The sequence below is a fragment of the Spermophilus citellus genome (assembly GCF_964194105.1).
Source record: "Spermophilus citellus genome assembly, chromosome: 17".
Classification (NCBI taxonomy): Eukaryota; Metazoa; Chordata; class Mammalia; order Rodentia; family Sciuridae; genus Spermophilus; species Spermophilus citellus.
In genome coordinates this window covers 13431794-13448104 of record NC_138199.1, presented here as the reverse complement: position 1 = coordinate 13448104, position 16311 = coordinate 13431794, and the positions used below count along the sequence as shown (strand labels likewise).

Here is a 16311-nt window from a genome sequence, read left to right as displayed (position 1 = left end):
GTGATCCCCATTTTCCCTGGCCAAGTACAGGGGATGTGGAAGACAGAAGCCCACATAAATTTGGGGAGAGCCCATTGTTTGTGGCTTAGAAAGCTAATACATTGCTTTTGCAATGTGGATGGGGGGGGGAGCAGCAGCAGCAGAGTAGAAATGAGAGCACATATGAGCCATGGAGATGGGGAACCCAGGAGGACTGACCTCAGAGTGAGGACTCACTGCACAACCCCTCCCCAACACACCCGACCTAGGCTCTGGTGCCAAGAAACTCCAAAATTAGATAGGTGGTGGGCGGCGGGAGGAATGAGGTAGGATGACCGAATTCACCTGGAAATGAGTAAGAGAATGTTTTCTGCAAGCAGTTAGAATGGAGACCCACGAAAGAGGGAGTCGATTATCAAAATAAATAAATAAAGTATTTGCAAAACTGACATGGTGGGTTCCACATTTCCCTACTGGGGGATTGAAGGCTGGATTTCTAGGCCACGCCCCTAAGGATCCTTCTAAGGATGTGGGCTGGGGGCCTGACGTTCTTGTTCATTTCTAAGGAGATCGCACCGTTTTTCCCTCTTTTTTTAAAAATATTTTTTTTAGTTGTAGGTGGACACAATACCTTTATTTTTTATTTATTCATATGTGGTACTGAGGATCGAACCCAGTGCCTCACACTCACTTAGATGTGTGCTCTACCACTGAGCCACAACCCCAGTCCCCCGTTTTTCCCTCTTGAAATAACTGCTGGTTTCGAAGTTGAGATGGAAGGGGGCTGTGCCATTGCCACACTTACTCATAAACTTCTCTATCCTCGTGAGTCAAACCTGACCAAACTAGTAATTAATTTCAGGGACCTCTTGTGTCCCTCCACGCAGCTTGTACAACAAAGGTCTTTTAATTAAGAACAGATGAATTGTGGTTGGGACCCAGGCTGGGAGGCGAGCCGTCTGAGATCAGCAGAAATCCTGTAACCTCTAAGGTGCCCTCTGGCCCTGATGGTTTCCAGGGGACACCTTGTCAAGCTCCCAGCTCCAGGAGGGGAGGGAAGCTCCAAAGGCTCCTGTGTCAGATGCTTTAGGTGAATTGCCAGGAGCCCTCAATTCTACCTTAAGCCCTGGGTACTGGGGATGGAAGCCAGAGTGGATTCGTTTTTCATCACACAGATAATGTGACATTAGGCATAACAGTGAAGTTCCCTTGGCCACCACATCCTTTTGTTTTACTTTCTAGAAGATTTTGGATGTCCTTGTTTTTGAAAAACTAAATAAAAGCTTTTTGTTCATTTATCTATTTTGCTCAATCCAGATTGCAATATCTTCTCTCTGATAATTATATTTAAAAATTTCAATATCAGTTTTTTAAAATAAGTAACTCAACCATATTGAACAATCCAAAAGATACAAAGAAGGTAGTGAACCATCAGAAGATCTGAGCCATCCCAGGCCCACCCTAAACAGCTGCTGTCTAAAGGTGTGTAAATCCTCAGGGGATAGTTGTTGCAGACACAGTATATACCTAGATACTTCTTCCCCCCCCCTCTTTATTTATTTTATTTATCTATTAATCTTCATTTATTTATTTATTTTGGACTGAGGATTAAACACAGGGACCTTTTACCACCAAGCTACATTCCCAGGCTTTCTATTTGATATTTTAAGGGCCTCTCTAAATTGCTGAGGCTAGAGGCTAACTTTGAACTTTCCATCTTCCTGTCTCAGCCTCCTGAGTTGCTGGGATTACAGGCAGGGGTTCCTCTTTTTATAAATACAAATGGTAAACTGGGCACAGTGGTGCCTGTAAATTCCAGCAGTTTGAGAGGCTGAGGTAGGAGGATCATGAGTTCAAAGCCAGCCTCAGCAACTTATCGAGGTGCTAAGCAACTCAGTGAGACCCTGCCTCTGGAACTGGATGTGATCCAATGGTTGAATGCCCCTGAATTTAATCCCCAATACCAAAATAATAACAATAATAAATAAAAATGCTAACAGACTATGCACATTGATTTGTACCTTAGGGTTTTTGTTTGTTTGTTTTGTTTTGTTTAATTTTCCAATTATAGGTTTAATCTTTGTATTAAATCATAACATACACACATAAAATGGAATTATATTAATCTGTGTGGTTCTCCCTGCACAAGTATCAGATAAGTGCCAGTAACAACTGTGTGGCCCTTGTTGTGATGGACTTAATGATCATGACTCAAACATTGTTAAAACTAAAAGTAGAATCTGAGCTGGGCATGGTGGTGCACACCTATAATCCCAGCAGCTTGGGAGGCTAAGGCAGGAGGATCCTGAGTTCAAAGCTAGCCTCAGCCTGACTCTAAAGTAAAATACAAAAAAGGGCTGGGAATGTGGCTCAGTGGTTAAGCACCCCTGGGTTCAATCCCTAGTACAAAAAAAAAAAAAAAAAAAAGTAGGGCTGGGGATATGGCTCTGTGGTTGAGTGCCCCTGAGTTCAATCCCCAGTACCCGCTAAAAAAATAAAAAAGACTAGGGATGTGGCTCAGTGATTAAGCACCCCCTGCATTCAATCTCTGGTACCAATTTTTTTTTTTCTTTTTGCACTTAAAAATAATAAAAAGTGGAATCTGGGGCTAGGGGTGTAGTTCAATAGTAGACTGTTTGCCTAGCATGCACAAGACCCTGAGTTCCATCCTCAGCCCCAAAATGGGAAAAGAAAAAGGAAGGAAGGAAGAGAGGGTGGATGGGTGGGTGGGAGGGAGGGAGGAAGGAAGGAAGGAAAGAGTAGAATCTGGTGGTGGCTGCTCACATAACTAGAAACAGTAGGATCTGGGTACTGGAATGATGTCATCAAAGATGTTTCTCTGTTCCTGAGCTCTGCTTTCCTGTGACTTAGCTTCATTTCTAGATAGGCAACATAAGCAGCTGCAGTCTCACATTTGATAAAAATGTTGCAGCTTGTTTGTATATTTTTTTAAAAGAAAAACAAGTTATGTTCAAAAGTTCAAAAGAGCATATAGGGGGTTGGGGGATGCAGCTCACTGGTAGAACACTTGCCTAACATGCTGGAGGCCCTGGGTTCCAATCCACCACCACCAAAAAAAAAAAAAAAAGGCATATAGTTCAAAACATATAGTTCTTTTCCTGTATCCCAGCAACATCTTTTTCCTCACAACAACCAGTTCTCTCATTGCTTGTGCCTCCTTCCAGGAATTTCACTGTTGTTTTGTGTTTTTTAGTGCTAGGGATTGAACCCAGAGTCTTATGTTTCTAAGACAAGCACTCTACCAACTGAGCTACACCCCAGCCCCTGGTTTTGTTTAAGACAGGGTCTCTAGTTGCTGAAACTGGCCTTGAGTTTGTGATGTTTCCCAAGTTACTAGGATTACAGGTGTGCACCACTGTGCCCAACCAAAAAGGTTCTTGGTATATACAATCATATTTATAATTTCCACTTTTTCAAAACGTGAAAAGTATTATTAGTTATAGATGGACACAATACTTTTATTTTATTTATTTATTTATTTATTTATTTATTTATTTATTTATTTATTTATTTTTATGTGGTACTAAAGACCAAACCCAGTGCTTCACGTGTGCTAGGCAAGCGCTCTACCACTGAGCCATAGCCCCAAGCCCTAGCTTCCACCTTTTAATACTAATGTCAGCTGACTCCTTGTACCTTGCTTTTTTGTAGTGGTACCCCCTCCTCCACAAAAATCTTAACTGGGCTTCTTCAGAAATGTTCACCATGGCTGATTTTAGGACTGTCAGTGAAAGAGTCTCTACAAAAGAGTTCAATGTAGATAAACTTCCTATTTTCATGTTGCCCTATTTTATTTGGCCACTAGCCTGAAGAAACCGCCACTCCAGGTGCTGGACACCCCCTTAGAAGTTTTTCACAAACGTTTATCCAGTATAGTAGATTGTAGAGATATATAAACAAGGCCTCTGGCCTTGAGCATGAGATGTTCACAGAAATGTCTATGTTTCTAAGATAAGAGAAGTTACCAGTTGGGCTCCATGGTAACAGCTGGCAGGGGGAGGAAAGAAAGGGGAGAAAAAGCTCTCCCCTTCTCAGGTGCTGTCCTTGAAGGGTTAACTTGCCCAGAACAGTGAAAGAAAGCTTCTTTTATGTGCACTTCTGCAGACTGTGAACTTCTGAGCCCCTCCCCTTACATTCTAGGTATAAAATTCTGAAACTACCTGAACTTGGAGTTCAGGGGATTGATTGATTACAGTAAAAGCTGTGGCCCTCTGAGCCTGGCTGCAGCCAAATAAAACTATTTCCTGCTGTCTTCAGTGTCTTGCCTCATCTGTCCCTACAATACTTTGTTTTTCTGTACTGAAGATTGAAACCAGGACTTCAGACATGCTAGGCAAATGCTCTACCACTGAGCTATATGCTACATCCCCAATCCCTTTTAACATTTGATTTTTGTTTTTGTTTTTGTACTGGGGATGGAACCCAGGGGCACTTTACCAGCCCATTTTATTTTTTATTTTGAGACAGGGTCTCACTAATTTGCTTAGGGCCTTTTTAAATTGCTGAGGCTAGCTTTGAACTTTCCATCCTTCTGCTTCATTTTGAGACAGGCTCTCACTAACTCAGGGCCTCACTAAATTGCTGAGGCTGGCCTGGAAATTGTGACCCTTCTGCTTCAGCTTCCTGAGCCACTGGGATTACAGGTGTGAGCCACCATTCCCAGCTAACATTTGATCATTTGATTTTGAGACAGGATCTGGCTAATCTGCCCAGGTAGCCCTCACTCTCAGCTGCACCTTTGTGTGTGTGTGTGTGTGTGTGTGTGTGTGTGTGTAGTTGTAGAAGGACAAAATGCCTTTATTTTAATTGTTTATTTTTATGTGGTGCTGAGGATCGAACCCAGTGCCTCACGCATGCTAAGCAAGTGCACTGCCACTGAACCACAACCCCAGCCCTGCACCTTGCTTTTATTACTTAATATATCTTGGAGAGTTTTACATCACAGTGCACAAATTAGTTTCTGGATGCATAGTATTCCATGGCATGGATGTATCATAATTCAACAAATCTCCTGTAGACACTCATTTAGGATGTTTCTAACCTTTTGCCAATACAAGTGAAGGCAAAGATTAATCTACACATTTCCATTTCACCCCTGTGAAAATGTTGGGTTAATTCCTAGACATGAAAATCCTAAGTCAAAAGATATGGGTGTTAGTAATTTTGACTGATTTGATTTTGATGGACTTTGCCAAATTGCTCTCTATGAATGTGTTACCAATTTTTAGTTCCACCAACAAACAGGTGAGGCCTGTTTACCTATGAAACTTTTAGGTCATACACACACACACACACACACACACACACACAAAATTAGACATGACTTGTATTTCTCATATTGTGAATGTAAGGCATCTTTTCATGTGTGACAGTTCTTTGTATTTTCTTTTTTTCGAGGGGAGGGGGTACCAGGGACTGAACTCAGGGGCATTCACTAAGCCACATCCCCTACCCACTTTTGTGTATTATTTAGAGACAGTCTCAGTGAGTTGCTTAAATTGTTGAGGCTGGCTTTGAACTTGTGATACTCCTGCCTGAGCCTCCCAAGCTGCTGGGATTACAGGTGTGTGCGACACTACACCTTGCTCTTTGTATTTTCTTTTCTTTTTTAATATTAATGTAGATGGACACGATTTTTATTTATTTATTTATTTATTTATTTTTATATGGTGCTGAGGATCAAAACCAGCACCTCATGCGAGCTAGGCAAGTGCTCTACCATTGAGTCACAACTTCAGCCCCTCTTTGTATTTTCTTATCTGTGAAATGTCTGTGAAAATTTTTGTACATTTTTATTGGATTGTTCAGGCTTTTCATATATATATATATATATATATATATATATATATATATATATATATATTCCTTCCTGAGAATTGATCACAGGGCTTTATGCATGCTAAGTTCATACTTTTATCACTGAGCTACACTCACAGTCCCCAACTAATTAATTAATTAATTAAAATTAATTTTGGTACTGGGGATTGAACCCAGGGGGGCTGAACCACTGAGCCATATCTCCAGTCTTCTATATTTATTTTAACTTTTTTTGATACAGGGTTTTAACAAGTTGCTTAAGGACTCACTAATTTGTTAAGACAAACCTCAAACTTAGGATCCCCCTGCCTCAGAGGCTCCCCAGTCACTGAGATTAAAGGCATGCCCCACTGTACCCAGATCCCACATTTCTTTAAAAAAAATATTTTTAAATGTTGATGGACCTTTATTTTATTCATTTATTTATATGTGATGCTGAAAGTTAAACCAAGTACCTCATACATGCTAGGCAAGCACTCTACTACTGAGCCACAACCCCAACTTTCCACACTTTTAATATACTTTTAAATATACCAGTATTTTCCTTTTATGGATTCTGTAGTTTCTTTTTTTTTTAATATTTATTTATGTATCTTTTGTCTTGGGTGGATACATTAGTTTGTTTTTATGTGGTGCCGAGGATCGAACCCAGTGCCTCATGCATGCTAGGCGAGTACTCTGAGCCATCACCCCAGCCCCTCTGTGGTTTCTTTATTTGCAGTGCTGGGGATTGAACCCAGGGCCTTGTACATGTGAGGCAGGCTCTCTACCAACTAAGCTAAATCCCCAGCCCAGACTTTGTGTTTTGTTATCATATATAAAAATATCTTCCCCATCCCAAATTTATTTTTAAAAATTCTCTTGGAGGGCACATTACTTCTATGTATTTTTGCCAAAAAATGCATAACCCCATTTCTACTCATGAGAAAGCACACAACAAATCCAAATGCATAATCTCAGTATACTCATGAAAAAGCATTGAACAAATCCAAATGGAGGGACGGTTTCTGAAGGAGAAGGAGAAATAACTTACCATTTTTCTTCAAATATGTTCAAGAAATCATACATACACACACAGACTGAGGAACAGTCTCAGACTGGGAAAATATAATCTGAAATGACAACTAATGCAATGAGATTCAGGATTAGATCTGAAACCAGAAAAAGAGCATTAATGGAAAAAAAAAATAGAAAAATCCAAATAAAAATTGTAGATTATTTAATAGTGTGGTATCAAGGCAAATTTCTTGGTTTCCACCAATAAATCACAGTTATGAAAGATGTTAACATTTGGGGAACTGAGTGAAGAAGTTACATGTTGCACTATTTTTGCAACTTTTTTATAGGTCTAAAATTATCCAAAATAAGATTAAAAACTCTGGGGCTGGGGATGTGGCTCAAGCTGTAGCGCGCTCGCCTGGCATGCCTGCGGCCCAGGTTCGATCCTCAGCACCACATACCAACAAAGATGTTGTGTCGGCCGAGAACTAAAAAATAAATATTAAAAAATTCTCTCTCTCTCCTCTCTCACTCTCTCTAAAAAAAAAAAAAAAAAATTCTAAGGTTTCTCTGAGTACCATTTACTTTTTTTTTTCGGGGGTGGGGCAGGGGATTGAACCCAGAGGTGCTTGTCCACTGAGCTATAGCCCCAGCTTTTTTTTTTTTTAATATTTATTTTTAGTTGTAGTTGAACAAAATACCTTTATTTTATTTATTTATTTTTATGTGGTGCTGAGGATTGAACCTAGGGTCCCACGCTTGCTAGGAGAATGCTCTACTTCTGAGCCAGAACCCCACCACCACCCCCAGGGTTTTTTTTTTTTTTTTTTTTTTTTTTGTTTGTTTGTTTGTTTGTTTGTTTGTTTTGAGACAGCGTCTTGCTAAACTGCTTAGGGCCTCCCTGAATTGTAACCTTCCTGCCTCAGCCTCCAGTCACTGAGTCACTGGGATTTTAAGCATCTGGATTGCTTTTTATTTTTCACACTGCAATCTTTATACACACACATGCACACACACAATACCTTTTATTGTTTTATTTATCTTTTACATAGTGCTAGGAATCGAAATCAGTGTCTCATACATGCAAGGCAAATCCTTCACTGCTGAGCTGCAAACCTAACCCCATACCGCAATCTTTGATCTATAAATAATACTGGTGCAAGGTATTGATCCTTATTATTCCCTAACTGATGGCTATTCAGTTGTTCTAATAACTTTCATTGACTGATCCTTTTTTCCCCACTGACTTATTTTTAAATGATCTCTTTTTAAATTGTGGTAAAAATACAAAACATTCACCATCTTAACCATTTTTAAGTGCACAGCTCAGTAATACGTATGTTAATATTCTTGTGTAATCTCCAAAACTCTTTTCATCTTGCAAAATTGAAACTCTATACACTATTTATCTCCCCTATTCACCATTCTTTTTCTATGAATTTGACTACTCTAGGTACCTCATGCTAGTGGGATCATACAATATTTGTCTTTTTGTTTTTTTTTTTTTAAAGAGAGATGAGAGAGGGGAGAGAGAGAGAGAGAGAATTTTTAATATTTATTTTTTAGTTCTCGGCAGACACAACATCTTTGTTTGTATGTGGTGCTGAGGATCGAACCTGGGCCAAACGCATGCCAGTCCAGCGCGCTACCGCTTGAGCCACATCCCCAGCCCAATATTTGTCTTTTTGTGACTGGCTTATTTCACTTAGCATAATGTCCTCAAGGTTCACCTACGCTGTAGCATATATCAGAATTCCCTTTTTTTTTTTTTTTTTTTGCAGAGGTGGGCAGTTACTGGGGATTAAACTCAGAGGCACTGAGTTTTTTTTTTTTTTTTTCATTTGTTTGTTTGTTTTTGGTTTTTTTTTTTTTGAGACTGTCTCTGTAAGTTGCTTAGGACCTTGCTAAATTGCTGAGGATGGTCTCGATCTTGCAGTTCTCCTGCCTCAGCCTTCTAAATCCTTGGGATTGCAGGCATGCACCACTACATCTGGTCCTTTTTAAAAAAATATATTTTTATTTTTAATTGACACATAGTAATTATACATATTTATGGGATCCAGGATGACATTATAATACATGCTTACAATGTGTAATAAGCAGATCAGTGTAACTGGCATATCTATTGCTTTAGATATTTTGTTTTTTGGTACTGGATATTGAACCTAAGGGCATTTAACCACTGAGCAATACCCCTAGTCCTTTTCTGTATTTTATTTGGAGACAGGTCTCACTGAGTTGTTTAGCAGTTTCGCTAAATTGCTGAGGTTGGCTTTGAACTTTTAATCCTCCTGCCTCAGCCTCCAGAGCCTCTGGGATTACAGGCGTGTGTCACTGTGCCCAGCTCTACTGTCTGTGTTGGGAACATTCCAAATTCTCTCTAGTAGCTGTTTTGAAAGTCAGTGCAGGGCTGGGTTGTGGCTCAGTGGTAGAGCACTTGCCTAGCAAGTGTGAGGCACTGGGTTTGATTCTTGGCACCACATAAATAAAATACAGTTATTATGTCCACCTGCAACTAAAAATATTATAAAAGAAGAAAGAAAGAAAGTCAATGCATTGTTGCTCACCACAATTATCCTACTGTGCTATGGAACATTAGAAATTATTGCTCATGGCTGGGTGTGGCAGCACATGCATATAATTCCAGCAGCTGAAGCAGGAGGATCACAAGTTCAAACCCAGCCTAAGCAATTTAGTGAGGCCCTAAGCAATTCAGTGAGACCCTCTCTCTAAATAAAATACAAAAGGGGTCTGGGGATGTGGCTTAGTGGTTGAGTGTCTCTGAGTTCAATCCCTGGTACCAAAAATAAATAAATAAATAAGTTATTGCTGCTGTCTATCTATTCCTGTACTCATTGTCTACCCTCTCTCCACCCCCTGTATCCCATAGAATTTCCTTCCTTTTAAAGCTGAATAATATCCCACTGTAGGTACATACCACATTTTGTTGATCTATTCCTCCATTGATGAACACTTGGATTGCTTCTGCTTTGAAGTCTTATAATAACGTTGCTATAAACATATTTGTGCAAATAATCTGTTCAAGTCCCTGCTTTCAATTCTTCTGAGTATATATAAAAGTTCCCTACTTGTTTTAAAATGATGTCTTTATCATCCACTGAATTCTATGTATTTAGGCCTATTTCTGAACTCTCTGGTGTGTTCCATTGGCCTATCTAATTATGCAACAGTACTACACTGCATTAGTCATTGTATTTTACAGCAGGCTTTTATTTCTCAGAGACCAGGCTTCTCTTTTCCTGGTTTGCTGGGTATGGTGGCACACATCTGTAATCTCAGAAACTCAGGAGTTTAGGCAAGGAAGATTGCAAGTTTGAGGCCAGCTGGGCAATTTAGTGAGACCCTGTCTCAAAAATAAAAAGTAAAAATGGTTGAGGATGTGGCTCAGTGATAGAGTTCCCCTAGGTTTAACACCCAGTACTGACAGATAGAAAAAATTAAATTAAATTAAAAGTCCTGGTTTATCAGGCTTTATGTCTGAACCAAAAGCTGTGGCTAGAAAAATGGAATGCTTTTATTGGCCAGGCTTGGACCTCAAGGCCACCCCTGAAGCAGAGAGAGGGATGGGAGGGAGTGGCTGTCAGCCTCTTACTAACCCTAAGGACTAAGAATGGGGGAAGGCCTCCCAAAGGAAAAGAAAGGTGCTATTACCAGTAAAAAGGATGGATACTGAACAGGCAAAAATAATAGATATCCACCATGATGGGAAAGTCTCAGAATCTAAGTCAACTTAGGGAACAGGCACCTACCAGTTATCAGAGGTCCAACACCCTACTAACACTCCAGCCTAACCCCTGGATTATCTCAATTAATCTCTTAACAATCCCATGAAATACTTCGGTGAACTGAGCTGAGACACTTTGGTCCCTTTGGTAGCTGTCAGTAGTACACCACACTACACCCCTACTGCCTGGTAAGAAGTTAGGTGCTAGGAGGCTGGCATGGTGGTGCATGCCTATAATCCCAATAGTTTGGGAGGCTGAGGCAGGAGGATTGCAAGTTCAAAGCCAGTCTTAACAACTTGGGTAGTTCCTAAGCATTTTAGTGAGATCTTATCTCAAAACAATCAATAAAAAGGGCTGGGGTTTGGGGTTATAGCTCAGTGGTAGCCTTGCATGTATGAGGCACTGGGTTTGATCCTCAGCACCACATAAAAATAAATAAATAAACAAATGAAGGTATTAAAGGGAGGGGGGCTAGAGATGTGGTTCAGTGGTTAAGCACCCCTGGGTTCAATCCCTGGTACCAAAAAAGAAGAAGGGAGCAGTCAACATACTACATTTTGAAAAGAGGTCAAACTGAAGCCCAAGAAGTGATCCTGGGTCATTTCCCAAACAAGGAAGTCATTGATGCTAAGCAGTCTGTTGGGATGGCAGAACAGGTATGGTCTGGTAAATGCTCAAAAACCAACTCTACCCCCAAAGAGTATGCATTTTTGTTTGTTTTTTAAAATATGCATTTATGTATATGGACAAGTTTTTTAAATAAATTTTACTGTATTATAGCACAAAATTTATAGATAATAGTAAAATATATGATATTATTTACTATAAATTCCATTCCTGTATTTGTGATTTTATAAATGGAATTGTAGCCTAACTACAAATATAGTTCCAACATAAAATAAAGATACATGTTGAAACCCCACTGGTTTGTCAATGACTGAAGTGACTTCTTTGTTAAATCAGATAATAGTTTTCAAATCCTATGAATATTTGCAGTACTAGGGATTAGACAGGGGTGCTCTACCACTAAGCTACCTTCCCAGCCACTCACCCACACCATTATTATTATTATTATTATTTTTTTTTTTTTTTGAGACAGGGTCTCACTAAGTTGCCCAAGGCTGGCTTGAATTTGCAATCCTCCTGCCTCAATCTCCCAAACTGCTAGGGTGACAGGTGTGGCCATACCACCCACCTTACATCCTAAGAATATCTGGATTGTGCTATTCACAATGTAACAATTGCAGACTTAACACTTTTAAATTTAATCCCCATTAACATTTTCTGTATCACTTTCTTAAATGTAGACAAATAAAACAGCCTGATTTGTAGCATTTGCCAGTTTCCATAGTGTAAAAATTCCTGCTAATGTCTATTTCAAACCAGCTAAAAGTCAATAAATTAGTTGGGAACAGATGCATGCTAGAACATCACTATATATTATTTCTACCATACAGATACAATAAACAGAAATAATCACAGGAATGTATAACAATAAAATCACCAAGGCAGAAAGCACTTGGTACTTATTGCCTCTTTTTATATTACTTTTTTTACTTATTTAAAAAAAATTTTTGATGCCAGGGGTTGAACCCAGGGCCTCAAGGTCTCTGAGTATGCACTCTTCCACTGAGTTATGCTTCAGACTAACTATAGGTTATTTAATTGTAAGTTTACATGACCTTTAATAATGGTAAGCTGATAATCAGCTTTCCTAAGTCAGTAGGAACACTCCACTGGGGGACAACAGAGGCAGCCTGACTGTAAGGGGATGAAATAGACCTTTCCTACCAAGGCATTAACCATGGCCAGCAAGGCACATCTTCCTGGCTTCCCCTCTTTGCTCCTGCTAAGCTCCAGGAGTTTAAGAAGCAATCTTTTTTGCCACACCTTGGGCAAATTAATCTCTACTCCATAGCACCTTTAATTGTCTTTTGTAGGACTTTCACAATTTGTAGAATTAATTACTCTGGGTGAACTAGAAATTGTTTCTTTTCTGTATTAGCCATAAGATTTGTAATGGTCAAAGCTGAGTATGGGTCTTTTTCACATCTATTCCCTTAGTCCTAGTTGCATCACTTTGCATATAGTAAGAGCTCAATAAGTAAGTATTTAATGAATGCTAAGAATGAAGGCCTGCTATAAGGATAGACAGAAAAGTTATGTGTATGTAAGGCATCATTAGAGAGTATCTCCTTGTATGAGTTTTGCTTTTTTTTTTTTTAATGGTGCGGTCTCTGCCATTCAGGACTGAAAGGTGTACAGAGAACCTTCCCAACCTACAGTGAATTTAAGAATATTCATTTTGTGACATGACAGAACATTTGACTTATTTGTGTGTTTCTATGTTATTATCAGCAAAGGCATGAAGGAGTGAGTGTTCTCATCAGACTACAGACTTAATAAGGATTTCACTAGGTTTGTGAGTGGTTATTCCAACTTCTAACGGGCTTTCATCCTGAGCAAGTAGTCCTCTAATGTTGAAGGTTGACAACATACCACTTACAACAATAAGTATGACTGAAACTTTATAGAAAAAGTGATAAACATCACAGTAAAAAAATACAGCAAATTCCCTAGCACATGACCATAAAATATAAGAAAGCAGCCCAACCCACTCAACATCTACACTCGAAAATGAGACTTACACCCACGCTTACTCTCAGTCACTGCAAATTAAAAGGTATCAGATCGTCAGGAAGAATCAGAAAGGAGCAATCAGGGTGTTGCAAGTCCTGATTACGCAGAGACGTTAATCACGAATCATGCGAACTCCAATCATCATGTTCTATCTGCCCTCCAAAAGGAGGAACAGGTAAGGATTATCCCACCTGACGATACGAAGTACCGTTGCCTTGTCCGTACTCAGTAGAATACATTCCGCTGTAAACTACGGTGAGTATACAACAAGCTAACCTGATCAACTCAGCTACTTAAGGGTCTTTTAATGCTAACGCTGAATTTATTCGAAAATCTTTTAAAGTAAATTTTTTCCTTCCGCACCAAAAAGGGAGAAATTAATTGCTCCCATAATGCTCTGCTCACATACGCGTACCGAGCTCTGAGCGTATTATTATTTACATATCCCCGCCCACTTCCTTCCGCCTGACATCTACCGTAAAAATCAAAGTAGAAGCGATACTGGTTATCTTACCGTCTGTAAGACTGAAACACAGCCTTTCTTTTCTCCAGCAGTTTAACTACCCCAATTGTCTCCTGCAAATTGCATAAGTCTTGCTCTTACTATAAAATATATTTTATTACAAGGCACTAAGGAAAACGCTAATCTCGTATTCGGGAGATAATTATCCCACTGCCATCCTTTACCAGAAATAGTTTGAGAGGAGAGGGAGAAGAAACTGAAGCCTATGCTTTCCTTCTTCCAGGAACGGTTAGCAGCTTCTCGCTCCTCCATCCTTCGTCCTTACTTTCTTTCCCGTCATGAAGGTGATCAGAAAGGTTTCTTTTTTAGACCAAGGACAGCGACGAATAAAGCCACTTCAGTGATAGCTGGGAGGGCACTGTGGAAGGTAAGAAATGAGTTCAGGGTCCCTTCAAACCAGAAACTCCACCCCCTGGGTCTAAGGAAGTGGGATGAGAATGAGGGATGCAATTTCAAAAGACTACAAGATGTTGAGTGGATATGGTATATCATACATGAGGAAAGCCCTATATAGGGGAAACCTTCAGATTGGGGGTAATCCTTCTTCTTCCCCCATTCCCCAAATATTGAATGCTATCACACCTGCAGAATACAAAAATGTACCAGTATGTGGTACACTCCCAGCGCTCGAATATGAAGAAGGATAGAGCCACAGATGCACTACAGTGAGCCCCAATAGCTTGGAAATGCACCAGAGTCAAGGAAAGTCTTTGGATCCACAGGCAATGATGGACCCGAAATGGCTGTCAGTGAGGCTGGCACCTGAACCGGAGTTAATCTCTCTTTTTCCTCATCGTATTGCAAGGACCACAGTCAGCAGCCCTGTCTCTGAGTTTTAGGACAGTCATATGACTAGAGGCCAGAGCTGAGTTTGGCCAGATATGGCCACCATTGCACACCTAGGGATCAGCCTGGACCCTTTAGGTGAGGTAAGGTAGGTAGGTTCTCTACCCACCCCAGTCCACACTCTGCTGGCATCACCCTCCAGAGCCACCATCCTCCTGGTCCACATTTCAAAAGTAAGAGCTTCCCTAATCCATGTGCCTCAATTCCTTGGCTTTATATCTTTACACCCTCCTTTGGAATTGTTTATCACTCTTACAGATGCATGTCTGTGTGTCTGCCTCCTTCCATGTGGGAATCTTCAGTGCCCAGTGCATAACAGGGCTTAACAAATTTTTTTGATAATTTATTTTTTAGTTATAGGTGGACACAATATCTTTATTTTATTTTTATGTGGTGCTGAAGATCGAACCCAATGCCTCACGCACGCTAGGGGAGTGCTCTACCTCTGACCCACAACCCCAGCCCCAACAAATGTTTGAAAATTGTATTAAATCCCCTGCACTGCCTTAGAAAATTTCAACTGGATTCTTTTTGCTGGCTTGGACCATTGTGCTAGAAAGGACTTGTTAGATGAAGGAAATCGCGAAGGCAGAAAGGATACAGATGAGACCCTGAGTGCTGTTGAACATGGAAACTCCTGAGAAGAAACCGGCCAGCTCCACTGCAAAGAGGGCCAGGGTGACAGACAGTGCTATCACCAGCCTGCAAAGAGAAAAGGGATTGGCTCAGAACTTCTGGACTTCTTCAAGACCCTTTCATTCCCACCAACTCGGGTCAAACCACCCGGCCCCAAGAGCTCACTGAATGTCTTGCTTCTCATATTCCTCAGGAGTGAAACTGAGAGGCAGGCAAGCTTGGATGTTGCTGTCCTGGGAAGCAGGGAAGAAAGGAAGAGAAATGAATGATGGGTGGACTGCGGGGAATGGAAGGATACAAAGGGGCAAGGCCCCAAAGGGGTGAGGCAGGACTGGGGTGAGGCAACTCGGAGATGGGAAAGGGGGCGAAAGGAGGGAGGGCAGCTGTGTGTCTTACCCGGGACCAGAATAAGGTGATGACGACCACTAGATGCGCCAGAAGTGTCAGGAAGCGAGAGGGCACGAGCCCCGAGATCCGACCCATGGCCTTTGGGGACAGGGGCACGGCCTCAGAGGATGGGAGTACAAAGAAGATCACTCCTAGAGTCTCTGCTAGCGGGCAAAATCTCGGCTTACGCCTACATCCCGCGCGCTCTAGCGCCACCCAGTTGTCTTGGTAACTGCGTAGGCCGGCGCCACGCCCCTTTCTCCGAAAATCTCGCGAGAGGAGTAAACTCACGCGCTGCGGAGGGGAACCAGGATGTCAGTGGTTCGCAGCTACAGCTGCCCTCCGGCGTCGGTTTTGCAGTCCGCGGCTAAGAGTGGACGCTGTAGCAAGCGCCGCATCACCAGATTTGTCCTCTTAGGGCCGGCAAATGGAGACCCGCCCTTACCTCGCCCGGGAACACCTGGCCGGCCTATCCTGATACCCGTGCGGTCTCCTTACCCAGCCCAGGACTACCCTTCGCCTAAGAGTTGCCCGAGACCGCTGCACCTCCACGCCGGCTTGGGTTACCACCATGCCAAAATATGGATACTCTCCCCTTCCCTCATCTGCATCCCTTTGGCTTTCCAATGCCCTGGGCCCGAGAAAGCAAGGAAACTCAACGTGGGGAGTCTGGTGTCCCTAGATTGTCCGGTAGTCATCTGTTATCATGGAGCTCTT

The 16311-nt window shown here is 41.3% G+C and overlaps 1 protein-coding gene across 1 annotated transcript; it reads right to left on the bottom strand.

Moving 5' to 3' along the window:
- Window positions 1–8553: 8553 nt before the first annotated feature.
- On the bottom strand, window positions 8554–15824 carry TMEM107 (transmembrane protein 107). The gene is made up of 5 exons (XM_081271072.1): window positions 15604–15824; window positions 15373–15440; window positions 15173–15273; window positions 14308–14404; window positions 8554–14083 (listed from the first exon to the last, which is right to left on the bottom strand). The coding sequence occupies exons 1-5, from the start codon at window positions 15688–15690 to the stop codon at window positions 14014–14016; spliced, it is 423 nt and encodes a 140-aa protein (XP_081127198.1). The 5' UTR covers window positions 15691–15824; the 3' UTR covers window positions 8554–14013.
- Window positions 15825–16311: the final 487 nt, after the last annotated feature.

What these genes read in the sequence shown, in the direction of transcription:
- TMEM107 (XM_081271072.1), bottom strand. Translation starts at nt 15,690, where the DNA reads ATGGGTCGGATCTCGGGGCTCGTGCCCTCTCGCTTCCTGACACTTCTG. An exon ending in TCACCTTATTCTGGTCCCGG is followed by an intron (nt 15,441 to 15,603) that starts GTAAGACACACA and finishes CCTGCTTCCCAG; the next exon opens with GACAGCAACATCCAAGCTTG. An exon ending in TATGAGAAGCAAGACATTCA is followed by an intron (nt 15,274 to 15,372) that starts GTGAGCTCTTGG and finishes TTCTCTTTGCAG; the next exon opens with GCTGGTGATAGCACTGTCTG.